The sequence below is a fragment of the Leiobunum rupestre genome, chromosome 2, assembly GCF_980474605.1.
Source record: "Leiobunum rupestre chromosome 2, qqLeiRupe1.1.hap1, whole genome shotgun sequence".
NCBI classification, from domain to species: domain Eukaryota; kingdom Metazoa; phylum Arthropoda; class Arachnida; order Opiliones; family Sclerosomatidae; genus Leiobunum; species Leiobunum rupestre.
In genome coordinates this window covers 75,552,708-75,567,399 of record NC_143385.1, presented here as the reverse complement: position 1 = coordinate 75,567,399, position 14,692 = coordinate 75,552,708, and the positions used below count along the sequence as shown (strand labels likewise).

Below are 14,692 nucleotides of genomic sequence, written 5' to 3'. Positions count from 1 at the left end.
TGTGTTTACCGCTACCGTTTCCGCTCCTATTGTTTCGCTTCCGCTCGTAGGTCCTTGTATGGTCCAGCCAAATAAAGTTTCCGCTGCCATGGTAGCTTTCCCTAGGCGTACGTGATTTCCGTTCATAATTTCCCACATGAAATTTGCTCCGATGAGGATGTCAACCGCTTCGCTCGCTCTGTTCTGGCATTTATCTTCTGACGGCGTGTCTGCTAATTTCAGTCCGCGCTTGGACATTTCTTCGAGTACTTCTCCGCTTGGCACTGAGAATACCGCTCCGCATATTCCGCGAGTTTCGAGCGCCATAATAGACAGCCGTTTCTCGGGTTCGTTTACGTTGCTAAGCTCGATTTTTACCTTTCTTCGCGCGTACGTGAGTGGGCCTTCGTCCTTACTGTCGAAACGGTAAATTCCGACTTGCTCTTGACCGACGACTTCTAGGTTCAGTTTCTCCGATAGCTCGGTTCGGATGAAAGAGAGGTGACTCGCGCCGTCGAAGAGAACGCGCGCCCGATACCGGTTTCCGTCCGCGCCCGTGACCTAAACTTGAGCGGTTTGGAGGAGGATTACCTCTCTCGTATTTTGACAGACCGATGAACACGTGGCGATCGCCGCACTCCCGTTCCCGTTTGATGGCGCGTGATTTGAACCAGTTGACCCCGTTGACCCGAATTGATTTGAATTCGCGTTTTGGTTATTTGTTGCCTCTTCACACACTGCCGCGTGATGTTGTCTACCGCATTTACGACACCTTCGATATTTATATCGACAATTGCTGGCCCGATGTCGCTCCCCCAAACAAATAAAGCACATTCTTTTCGACAAACAAATACCCCTACGCTCACTGACAGATTTTACGCAAGAATCGGGGAAATGGTCTGTACTCTCACAAAAAGGGCACGCACGTGTAGGCTTATTGTTAGCATTTACATTGTTATTACTGGTAAAACTCTTGTTGTGTGTGAAATTTTCCCTAGCACCCACGTTCAAAGACGCTGCGGAGGGGATGGGGGGTTTCGAATTCGATTCTTGTCGATTTGAAATTTTATTTCGATCACTATTTCGCTCAGAATTAATTTTATTTCCCGCGGGCGGGCGCCTTCCAGCGTATGCCCTCTCGAGACACGTGATTTCCATTTTAATGAACGACAAGATATCGCTTACTCCCCATTCTCTCTCACTGGCGTGAGAACGAGTAAAAGACATGACCAGTTCAGGGGGTAACAACCCCGTTAAGATATGCGCTAAAAATGTACCATATTGGTCGTATTATACAATTTTTTCAAACCCTCTATGTCCGTAGCGTTATGCACTGACGGCAACTTTAACAAATTACTCTTGTGCGCGCTTATGATAAGCTCTCTTTTGCCAAAGTTGTCTTTGAGAATTTTAACCGCTGACGCGTAATTAGCGTCTGACAAAGCTAACCCACTAATTGCTTGAGCAGCTGCCCCTTCTACGTAACTTTTAAGATAGCAAAACTTATCTTTGTCGTTGAGTTGTTCATTTAGATGTATGGCGGTTTCGTACAGCCCCCAGAAGTCCTGCCATCTTGCGTAATCCCCGGCGAACTTCGGTATGTCCAATTGCCGCAGCTTGATTGGTGGTCCTCTTCTTTCGCCGCCGCGTCTGTCCGGTGAAATGCTCCGGCTTGAATTGTACGATTCCCGCTTGATTCTTTCCAAACATCTCTTCACCCTGTTTTTGGTGAAGATGATTCCCTCAATGTATTTTAGCGCCGCAAGCTCGTCTTCTTCGAGTTTCGCCAACTCCAGCAGCTCTTGAAGTTCTTCATCTTTGACCCGTAGTGTTTTAAGCTTATAGTCCAGCAGCTCCATCCCAGTCTCCAATTTGTCCTCATCTGGACTTGGTTTCTTTATTTCAGCTTCCAACGAATTCGCACACTTGGTAAGCGCGGATTTAAGTGTTTTACGCGCGGTCCCTAAACGAATAAATTGTTCGTCCGACGACATTTTCCACGCGTTATTAATTCAGCACAGCACAGATAATTATTTCGAAGTCCCGGGTTTCGGCACCAACGATGTAATAATTTAACAGACCCGGGTCGAACCGAAGGGGAGAGCTAATAAATTAATAGTTACCGCCGACTGAAAAACGATAACCTTATCGCAGCTTATATTTTCGGAATAATTAAAATTGAATTAAGTCGGATTTGAATACAAAATCGTTTAATAATAGTAATGAAAAAAAAAAGGATTATAAACACTTGAGTTTGAGAAGGGTTTACATACAAAATCTTAATATTTTCCCAGAGCAAAGAACAAGCGCGGTTGTTGCTCGCATCGAATTTTAAACCTCAACTGACGAAAAAGATCCTCGTTTCGTCCCTCCAAATTTCCCCACAAAAAAAACCCTGGTTTCCGAGAATTGGGAAACCGAGCGTCTTCCTGCACTTTCTTGGCCCTGACGACATTCCAAAACTAGCTGACCACTGAGATTTGAATTCTCTCTCAACGGCCGCTCGTCAATGTCCCAACACGGATTTACAAATTTTCCCCGAAATTCACACAATGGCTCTTCGCGCCAGCAAGGATGGCGCCAGCCCAAAAATCCCCAAAGCTTTCCGTTTTCCATTTCAAAAACAAAATATAGTAAAAGCCCGAAAATAGCGAATTCCATAAAAAATACACTGAAATATACGCGCAGAACAGAAATGTCACAAACGAGAACCCGAACATTGAAAACACGCGCAAATACAAAATTGTTATAACAAAATTACACAAAAAATCTCTCATAAGCACAGGTTAGAATTTCTAACGCAATTTAGAAATTCAACTGAACACAATTTAAAATCAAGTTAACAAAAAAGGAACAGATAATGTCAAAACCCATTTTTCAACAAAGCTCGCCCATTTGATCACTCATTATAAGCTCACCCATTTGGTCGCTCTTACGACGCTCACCCATTTGGTCGCTCATTCGAAGCTCGCCCATTTAATCACTCATTCGAAGCTCGCCCATTTGATCACTCATTATAAGCTCACCCATTTGGTCACTCTTACGACGCTCACCCATTTGGTCGCTCATTCGAAGCTCGCCCATTTGATCACTCATTATAAGCTCACCCATTTGGTCGCTCATTCGAAGCTCGCCGATTTGATCACTCATTCGAAGCTCGCCCATTTGATCACTCATTATAAGCTCACCCTTTTGGTCGCTCATTCGAAGCTCGCCGATTTGATCACTCATTCGAAGCTCGCCCATTTGATCACTCATTATAAGCTCACCCTTTTGGTCGCTCATTGGAAGCTCGCCGATTTGATCACTCATTCGAAGCTCGCCCATTTGATCACTCATTATAAGCTCACCCTTTTGGTCGCTCATTCGAAGCTCGCCTATTTGATCACTCATTCGAAGCTCGCCCATTTGATCACTCATTATAAGCTCACCCATTTGGTCGCTCTTACGACGCTCACCCATTTGGTCGCTCATTCGAAGCTCGCCTATTTGATCACTCATTCGAAGCTTGCCCATTTGATCACTCATTATAAGCTCACCCTTTTGGTCGCTCATTCGAAGCTCGCCTATTTGATCACTCATTCGAAGCTCGCCCATTTGATCACTCATTATAAGCTCACCCTTTTGGTCGCTCATTCGAAGCCCGCCGATTTGATCACTCATTCGAAGCTCGCCCATTTGATCACTCATTATAAGCTCACCCTTTTGGTCGCTCATTCGAAGCTCGCCGATTTGATCACTCATTCGAAGCTCGCCCATTTGATCACTCATTATAAGCTCACCCATTTGGTCGCTCTTACGACGCTCACCCATTTGGTCGCTCATTCGAAGCTTTCTCATTTGGTCGCTCTTCCGACTCTCGCCCATTTGGTAGCTCATTCTAAGCTCGCGCATTTGATCGTTCACTCGAAGCTCGCAATGTTTAGTCTTCTGATCATCTGTTTGTCGATTATTTGTTTGTATTTCGTCGGTCTCTTATAGCTTGAATAATAAGCAACTTTTTCTAAACCCGTAAAGCAGTTATCTGGCAACAATTGATCTCGCGAAAAAAACTTTGATGGCAATATTTGGGCTCCCGATTTTTCGGTAAGGGGGTACAAAATGAAAATTACTAGAAGTTTAAATTTATATTTAAGTTTAAATAGATTTTAAAGGAAAGCGCTTTATTTGTAATACGCTTTCGCAACAAGACTAATACGTCACAAGAATACACACTATTGCTTAGTCAGACAGATTCTACATTAAATCTTACTCAAACGGCAAAGAAGATAATATATTGAAATTATTACTGAGTCGTAGTTTCAAAGCCGTGAGTGACCGAGAGTGTCAGGCTCAGATAGAAACGCGGAATATTTTCTGAAATAATATTCAAATAATACAGTTTAAAAGTGTCATCAACTTCCAATATAAAAATTATATTGAATCATAACTTGGTTTTATTTATTCGAATTTAGTCGAATGAATCATAACTTGGTTTTATTTATTCGAATTTAGTCGAATTATCGAAAATAACGTAGGATATCGTACGCCACTAAATCAGTAAATCTGTTGATCTAAAGAACGGCCCAATATTATGTACGATAGCTATCGTATGCCTGGCAACGCTCCACAAGCGAACTTCCTTTGGCCGGGCCAAATACTGGTACCCAGCTAGTTTATAACGAAGATATAGGCGCTTCAGCGCGACTACTTGTTCTATTGGAAAATATATTTTAGGCCAATATCCGGTCCAGCCAATATCCGTGTAAAATTTAAAAGGTTGGTATTCCACTTAGTTAGCTTCTGGCTCTCGATAGCATTGTAAACACCTGGCACGTGACTGGCTTGAGAAAGGGTTTTACCCCAAGTTTTACCCCCGCGCTTTTTTTCCGGTATTCTTGCACTGTGTGGTGAAATATTAACAATACCGAGAGGTAAAAAAACGGTGAACGTGGAAAAAGATTAAGATTCAGTCCGAATCAGTCGTGATCCTGGATTCGAACAGGTCGTATTCCAAAGGATGGATTAGCTGCCATTATTTTAAAAGTTTTCGCGCTAAACAAGGTTATCATGAACGTCGGTTAAGAAACATCGTGGATGCGCGATGAAATCAGACGTTTGCCGTGTCGGCCAAATTAGCCAAGTGACAACCTGGAACAGCCAACGTGGGACCGACGCTTCAATCTCCAGGCCGTACAAGCATACAAGCATCTCACCTAGGAGACCAATCTTGAGAGCATGATTTCCGGAGCCCTCGTCGCTATTACGGAAAGTGGATAAGTATAATGAACCTATAAATAGAACAAAGTCTTTGAACGCTAAACGCTATAGAGTTCCATCATAGAGCTTCGTCGCTAAGGATAGAACTATAGAGATAACAGAGCGTTCTATTTTATTGAATCGATTCGCGGCTTAATCGCGTTGAGTTTCCCCTTTTTAATTACCTCGAGAGCCAGTACGTAGATTTGTATTTTTAGTATTTTAGTGCATCTTAATATTTAATCGTAGCTAGTGTTTAATTAAATTTTCATTAATTATCATTTAAACATATAGTGTTCTTAATTAATAACTCTAAATCATATATTTCATTGTAATGCTTTAATTAGGTTAAGTTCGGTAATTAGTAATTTGTAGTTTAGTCGAATTTTAAATGCTAAAATTATATAATAGGTTGGCTGGAGCAGAATATTGGGCTTCAACCATAAAAACGTTACAAGTTGTGAGTGCATATTAATTTTTGAAATTATCAGGGCCGCATTAACAATATTGAAGGTTGTGTCCAAAATAGAATTCGGGGCCCCTAAAAATTTCAAACCTTAATTTTTGACTCTATTAACGCCAATGTGGTTATAAACATAAAATGCCATTAGAAACATTTATTTCGAAAATGGGGGTCCCTAAACTCGGGGGCCCTGTGGCATGGCACACTTGGCACATGCCTTAATACGGCCCTGGAAATTATATAGAAATGATCAATAAGTTCATAGGTGGGTTTCTCCCACAAAGAGATGTCTCGCCGTAAAACTAAACGGCAGAAAGACACGTCTCGTGGAGAGATACAAATTTGAGAGCATAATGATGGGGGCAAACGCAGGTAATGAAGCCAAAAGTATTTTTAAATAGCAACTAAGTTAAATAGAAGACTTATTTTATAAGATTATCGCTTCTCGGGATTGCCCCTAGGACGTCGTCGTTAAACATTGTCTTCCAACCATGATAACTAGCAGCGCTTTCGAGTGGTTTTCGGCCCAACCAGCTTTCGCGAGTTTTGACGATTTTTCCACCGCCTTAAAATTGCTGAATTTAAATCTAGTTTCAGTGATGACGTAATTTTAGAAAGTATAGATAGCAGAATGCAAGAGGCTACAGAGAAAACGGCTACTTTTGTAGAAGCGATGCGCGCGTTAATGCGTAAGTTGACCGAAGCGCTTCCCCTAATTTCCTTTTAGGCATAAGATTGAGTTAAATTATGTAAAGTTTTACAAAGGGCCTTAGCAACTTTAACTTTTAATTCAGTGCGCGACTTAGTAACCGCGGCCACTGTGATAGAGCAAGCGTGTAACACCCGCCAAGGGAAAGAACGAGGCGTCTCGTAGTGAGCCCCCCGTTAATTCCGAAACGGGTCATGGGGTCATGATTTTCGAGCCGAGCCAGAGATAAAATATTTTGGTGAGCGGAAGAGAAAACCGGTTTTGCAATGCGTTTCTAGGACTCTCTCCTCGCTCTCCTGGCCCTATTCATATAGAGCCCTACCTAGTAAGACCGGATATTGGTTGGAATGCCGCACGTGTGATTACTAACAGATCACGATTAATGTACCTCCGAAAGTTTTAGATCATCTCGAATCTATAATACAAAATGAATTGCATATTTTTAATAATCCTAGCCGTCTATCTCGTCATAAATTTGTAATGAAAAATATCAATTAAAGGGACTTTCAAGAAAGACTTAGTCGATTTGAAATACGTCATTCGGTCGTAACTTTGGCTTCACAACGAACGGCGACCGAATGACGTATTTTAAATTGACTAGAGGGTCTCTTGAAAGTCCCTTTAAAGGGAAAGTTCACGTTGGGTAAAACTTCGGTCTATTTGAAACATCATGTAAATATACTCAAAAATATCAGTCGTAAAATTGTATCTTTTTTAATGACGAGAAATTAATTTTTAAACGAGACAAATTTACCCGCCAAGCGAGCTGCCATTTTCTTTCGCCTTCCCTCCGCAGACCGCACGTGGAACAAGCGCGCGCAGGGAACAGAGCGCCGTTATAGCGCGAACAGCGCGTGATTGAAGTCCTAAAACGTCACCGCGAAACAAAATGGCAGATCACTTGGTGGGTATATTTGGCTCGTTTAAAAATTAATTTCTCGTCATTAAAAAAAGATACAATTTTACGACTGATATTTTTGAGTTTATTTAAATATGATCTTTCAAATAAATCCAAATCTTACCAACCTGAACTTTTCCTTTAAGTGAAACTTACACAAGGTTAATGAAATTAGCGAAAGTAAAATATAATAAATCGCTTGCACCCGCGGTCACCAGAGGGCGGAATCGTAGGTGGCCTCGGACTTCGGGAAACCGGGAGAACGAAAGGGAGATAATTTTGAGAGGAAGGGAGGAGAGGCGAGGGAAAACGGTTTTTATGTTGCCGATGCCGGGGACCATTTAACACGGCAACCTCTAAGGACTCCTGGTCATCGGCTCCTGGTAATTATCTGTCACGATTGCGGAGAAAACGGCTATTACCAAAAACATTGTCCCAACCGAGTTTAATTTATTCAGAATAATATAAATTAAGTAGTTACAACAGTGAGTTAGACAATGCACAATAATATTGAATTTAACCCTATTTACAAAACAAGTTTATCAGTTAAATATAATACGAAGCAAATTTTAATGAAAGAAATATCTACAGAGGGTATTTGTATTTTTCTCGCTTACGAAATACTTTAACGCTCATTTTATTTCAACACTCACCCTTGATGAAGATACCGTAGAATAGCTATAGTGGACGACTCGTAGACTAACAAAGTTCATATTATTTTAACTCCATTAATATATTATTGTTAAAATAGTGCAGTATAATCACACTATGTTTCTTACTTAATGATCTGTATTTTTGAATTTTTACTTCCGGTGAAACAATCAATTGAATATAAAATTTAAGTTTTATTTATAAATGTTGAAGCTTAATGTGTATTTAATGTTAGGCAACAAATAAGTACCTTCATCATATTTCCAATAATCTTAGTCAACAATTTATTTAAATATAGGGTGTTAAAATTGTCCTAACCTATTTTTAAAAACTTCCTGTCAAATTGAGATAGGTTAAGACTTTTTAACCACAACTTAATTGAACAATCGGTTTCCAAATTAAATAAAAGAACTCGCAAGAAGGTCCGATATTGGAGGAAAAAGTTGCAGTACCGTTCTCCTCTCATGGGGTTGACATAACAGCATCCCAAAAGCCATTTTTATCAAAAAATCCCAGTAGATGGCGCTTTAACCACCAAACCTAATTTTTATTCGTGCACCTTTTCAAGGTCGATTTCAAAACTATATGAAATGTTTTTCTAAGAAATTTTAAAGGTTAATACTATTGTAAAAAGAATAAAAATTTAATTCCGAAAACCCCAAGTAAATGGCCCATTAACCGTCAAACCTCGAAATTGTTTTCGTGCACCGTGTCAAGGCCAAGGTCAAATAAAACGCTTTATTTTGAAAACTGAATTTCATTGGAAAGATGGAAGCGAAAGAGAAGGCCCCATCGTTCAATAAAAATCAGCTCAATGCGAATGCGAACGCGACGGCGAGGTTTTCGGGTGCGTTCTCTCTCTGCGCCGAGAGCAATCAGAGGGAGCGAAAGCCCTCTTCGTTCGCGACAGACTCGTTCGTCGCGCCGTAAGCGGCTACCGGTGATCGTGGCATCTCCACGTTTAGAGATAGCTCGCTCGCTTAAGAGAAAGAGCGAACGAGGAGAGAGTAGGATTTGTGTAGCATAGATTTAGCTCGCTCGCTGATAAATCCTCTTTAGTTGATTTTATGATACTTTAAGAAATCGATGTGTAATACGCTCAGCAAACAATAAACAAAAATATTGTTTCTTAGCTGGCTTTTTTATTAAGCAAACGGACCCGAACTTTTTTTGGCTTACTTTTTGAACGTGATTATTTACATCTAAGCAATCGCATATTTTGCCCATGTTTGCTTTAAAGACTCCAAAAATTTATAACAACGTTAGATATGAAATCTGGCTATTGGAACAATCATGTCGATATAGAGCGTCGTTTGTTTGTCACCGCGGACTTTTCCGTCCAGAAGTGCTTATGTTCGGATTAACTGGGGCTCCTTCATCGTATCAGAGATGATAAAATCATTATATCTTCAAAGTCTGGACAACATCTTGAAACTTTATCTAAAGTTTGTTCTATTTTACGGAACTCCGGGCTAACTATAAAAGCGAGTAAAACAAAATTTTGCCAAAAAGAATCTGTAATTTTAGGACACATGGTTTTGAATGGTGTCAAAGTTGACCCCTACAAAATAACGTCAATTAAACACTACCCAACCCCTCGAAACCTTAAAGCGGAATTGTCAGCAAAACCAAATTTTACAAGGTTTTTATACAGAATGACAAAAAATATAGCAATGATTGTGTCCCTGAAATTGTATGGTTATTGGAAAAGTACTTAAAAATGTATGGTACTTTTTTTCAACGTCCATCAAGCAGCTTCAAAAATTTCAGAAATCGCAGTTGAATCTACTAGCTCAGTCAAATAGACATTTACGACAACGGTTTTGGGTCTAGATGGGGTACCACTTTCTCCGTATGGGAACATTTTGTCAAATATAACTCGGCTAAAAATCAAGGAGAATATCGTAGCAGACGACAGTTTCGCTCACGAGATGGCGCTGCAGGTAGGTACAACCGAGCGGTTCTGAGATTCACGAGTTGGGGGGATTAAACAGGAACTGGTTGCTCATAATAAATCAAATATTGAAAATATTTACATGCATTTTTGGAATAACCATTTTCGGATATCCTCTATCCATTTAAATGGATTTTTTTTACCAACTTAGGGTTAAGCCGATTAAGCAACTCCGTAGCGTTTTAGGCTTAGCCTCTTACTACCGTCATTTTATTCAGGGTTTTTCAAGGACGCTCCTTAGACGTGGGCAACCCCGCAACAAAGCGTCTTCGATGCCTTAAAATTAGCATTTGAAGTCGTGTCTAAATTAGTTGTCGAAGTATTTACTAGGTTTGGCGTTCCTTACACCATCGTAAGCGATAACGGCAGTCAGTTCGTGCGACGGGCCGTTTCAACCTTTCCGTAGGCCTCAGGTAAAAATCTCTCATTTACCGACTTTTCGGACCTTCGTAGGCCTTATTATATGGAATCGCAGGCCCTAATGTCTCTTAAACGTTTCGTAGGCCCTAGGCACTTTGCCTAGTCTGCCTTATGGATAAAGTGGCCCTGTTCGTGGGCAATATTAAAAACTCAGATTGTATTACAATGCGTGTGCACCAGCTCCCAGAGTTGCCAGATGGGCTGCTTTGAGGATGCTATTGCGGGAAAGAAACCTTTGGGCGGGAGGTGGTTTATTGGGCTAGTTTAAAAAATTCGAGGCGAAGTAATTATTTTTCTCTAGAGTGTACGAGAATTCTACGAATGTCGGACCCCTCGAACATTTAAGTTAGCACTTTCACCTCGCACCAAGAGGAGCCGGGCTCAATCCCAGTTTGTGGCACTGGGTGCAAACTCGGAAGAAAACCTCCTGCGTTGAGTTTACAAATTATCTTCCCACTTATACTCTATTTATTGGACTTTAACCATCTAAAAATATGTTAATAATTGCTTTAATTTATGTTATTGACCAATTTACAAACGATCCAATCAACGCGAGGGGTAACCTTTAAGTACCGCCTTTTTGATTTCGACGCTATTAAAAGAAGAGCTACTTCACACCACTTACTTTATAATAGTTTTTGAGAAAAATGCCCTGTCCGACCACCCTGAGACACCCTGTATAATCCGGTCACCGGTTTTTGCTAGCTAGCTTGGGAATGATGTTGTGCCTTGAGTATTAGCCCAGCTTATTATTATAACTGAGTTATAACCGTTGATTTTGTGCAGGTTATTGAAATGTGTCTAATTCAGTTAATTTATTTTAATGATAGAACCGTCAGAGCCGCTAAACTTGACAGCCACGCCAGTGAATTCGCAGAAAGTGACACTGCAGTGGCTACAGCCAGAAGTGAAAAACGGCAAGTTAGACGGGTACGTCTACAGCTGGAAAGTGGACGGAGACTCTTTGGCTGAAAGCAATTCCTCAGAAACGAAAGATCTGTCAGCAGTGATTGAAAACCTCGAAGTATACACTCAGTATTCGTTTTCCGTCTTTGCTTACAATCATCAGGGCGAAGTACGTTACTATGGCAAAGAAACTTCAATATCCGCTATTACCAAAGCTGCAGGTTGGTTTCCTCTTTTTCATTTTAAAAGAACTCACAAACTAGCGCCAGAAATGTATAAATCCATTTAATGGAGAGACCAATATGGGATCATTTCAAAACTTCAAACGCTTGTGTGGTATTACTAACCGACCATATTTTGTAGTTACGGCAGTGGCGTAACTAAGGACCCGCAGTCCCCGCGACCGCGGGGGGCCAAGACATTTTCACAAAATAGGGGGCCTTTCGTTTTAAGTATGGATTTTTAAATTTTTTTAATTTTTAAATAATTAAAAAATTTATGCTTTAACTATTGGTAAAACTGTAGAAATCTGGCACATATCCCCAATATTTTCAGAGAAGTTGTAAAAATGGGGTAAATAATAAAAAATGGTTTTTTATTAAGGGCCCTTTTGATATCCTGCGGGGGAGCCCAAAATTTGTCGTTACGCCACTGAGTTATGGTGGATGACGTTGGTCTCATAGGTTAGAGACTGGGACTCATCGACTCTGGACTCGACGACGTGCTCTGAACTGCCTTGTGACTGCACTGCGCTGGTTGCTTCGGATTATAGGAATCTGCATCAGGCTCTGGCAACGGAACGATTGTGTTGAATTTCACCATTTGACGTCGCTTTGACGTAAGACTTTGGTTGATCTGCTCGCTTGATGATGACCCAAGTAGGAGTGTCCAGGATCTTTGAGGGTTTTCAATGTACAGGTAGAAAGGGGGTCGGCACCGGAAGTCCCCGCTTCCTTCCCCCCCTGTGTGTAAACTAGGTCACTTCCGGCAGGTGGCGACATTGTGGGCGTGGCCACGGGTGTCAGGTTACTCCCGCCAGGTGGCGCGGGGACCACGTGGTAACTACGCGACGCGGATACTGCGCGCTGATTGGCTGGCGCGGCGCGTGTACTGCGCGCTAATTGGCTGGCGCAAAATTATTCAAAATGGCGCTGATTGGTTGGCGTTTTGGCGCGAAAAGGGGTCAGTACTCCTTTAAAGGAATTCCCAGGTTGGCTATACTCGGTCCCCGTTTTCCATTGTTAAAGTGGTGACAGGTTTGATTGATTGAGCAGGTGTTTATCGAGGAATGCGCCGTTGCTAGGTTACCCCGCTCGCTGTTAGAGTATCAACAAATAAAATACCTTTAGTGACAATACCGAGAGAATCTCATACACATATTAATTATGTCATATTTCTCGAATTATTACGTCGAAAATTCACGTGATTTGGCCTCCATCTTTAATGTTTCATATTCAAACGGGTTCTGTAGGGTGACCATCTTAATGTTTTTAGGAAATTTACCATATTTACGTCAAATTTTTTTTAACGCTTTTAAACAAGTTGTTCCTAACGGATTTTTTATATCGTTACGTACCTAGATGACTTGGACTTGGTTATTATTATGACATATGCATCATATATAACCGTCACTTAACCTTTAAAAACGACGCGCGGGAAAGTTTGTGAAGTAATTAGGGAGTGGATATTTCAAGTTTTTTAAACATAGTCAATACGTTAATAACGGGGTAAAGATATTTGATAGGGGTTAATCAACAAGTGGTCTTAAAAAGGAAATATTAATCAGTTTTATAAGCTGTGTTTTATTAACCGTTAGGAAGCCCGATAAAAATGACAAAGGCTTAATTTAAGTTTGTAACTATCTTTTAGCGGTTATTATATGAACTCTTAGTAATTTGTAAAATTGACGTGATTTGGCCTCCATCTTTAATGTTTCATATTCAAACGGGTTCTGTAGGGTGGCCATCTATATATTTTTAGGAAATTTACCATATTTACGTCAATTTTTTTACGCTTTTTAAACAAGTTGTTCCTAACGGATTTTTATATCGTTACGTACCTAGATGACTTGAACTTGATTATTATGACAAATGTATCATATATTACCGTCACGTAACTTTTAATAACGACGCAAGGGAAAGCTTTCTAATTTATATTGAATACATTGCCACTATACGAAATATTTACATAAATTAAACAAGGTCGGTTCGCGCTCGTGAAATTTAAATAAACGTAATAAGTAATTACATTGGTATAATAACAAACAAACCGGGTTTTAGTTCTGTAACAATTAATCTAGTTTACATCTAAAAAAACCAACTTATACCGTTGCTTATTTGAATAAAATTGATAATAAAACTTTTTTACAAAACTCAAAAATGAATAATACAATGTTATAAAATAATTTTCAACTCTGAACCTGAAATTAAATGTGTTTGTCAAATTGTTATCACTTTTCTAAATTATCTTACATCCTTCTATGTTTAAAATAAAAAACTCTGATTTAAATTTAAGACTTTATTTATATTTTACAACATTTGTTGTTGACACAAAGGAACTATCGTTAATAACATTTAACACGCTATCAATAAAAACCACTAACTCGTCTATCGCCTTTAAGAATCCAGCTTTTGGGGGTCGTTCCAAATGCATTTCGTGAGAATTATGCTCTTTTTGAAAATATCTCATTCTTTGTGCAATCAAATCCATTTCAAGTTGATTCATTTTTTTCAATTCTTTATTTATATGTTTAATCAGTTCATAGTCCTTGTTTTCTTTATAAGTCATTATTCCACAACAAAAACAAAGCGAAACTAGTTTGTATAAAATGCGATGTGGTTAGTTCAGTACAGGTCGGACACAAAGGAATCTGATTACCGCTAACTATCTCTCTACGCCGTTAGAGCTCCTCTGATTACCGCGAACTATATCTCTCTCCACGGCGTTAGCGCTCCTTTAAAGGAATGCTTTTCTCCGCGTTTATCTCCATTTTTAACGCTGTGATTTATTTAGAACAGGTGTTGAGCGGAGAATCCCCCGTTGCTATGGTGACCTCGGCGCGACGTTTATTTGAGTATCAACAAACTTAGCAAATAACCTCGCATGGTTTAAATGTTCTCCACTTAAATATACGAAGTTTGAGAAAAACTTTTGACCAATTTTGTGTTTATTTAGAATCAATTAACATATCATTAGATGTAATTATACTAACTGAAACTTTTCAAATTATGGAAAATAATGAGTTCAAAATAAATGGTTATAATTACTGTTTTACAAAAATGTGTTAAAACCGAAACGGTGGCATAGTTATTTCCGTAATAAATGATTTAAGTTTAGTTGAGAATGTATTTACGATAGCCGAAGCAACTATCAAAAGTATCGACGTCAAATTACCTAATAATAAAATTTACAGGATTATAGGATGTTACCGATCCCCTAGTAACAGTGCTCTAGAATTTATTAGTGATATGAATT

At 39.8% G+C, this 14,692-nt stretch overlaps 1 protein-coding gene across 1 annotated transcript in view; it reads left to right on the top strand.

The window, feature by feature from the left end:
• LOC149959026 (protein sidekick-1-like) overlaps positions 1–14,692 on the top strand; it is a 70,524-nt gene that overhangs the window by 43,456 nt on the left and 12,376 nt on the right. Inside the window, exon 6 of the mRNA XM_090165125.1 lies at positions 11,143–11,439. Coding sequence (XP_090021251.1) covers positions 11,143–11,439 — 297 coding nt within the window. The remainder of the gene's footprint in view (positions 1–11,142; positions 11,440–14,692) is intronic.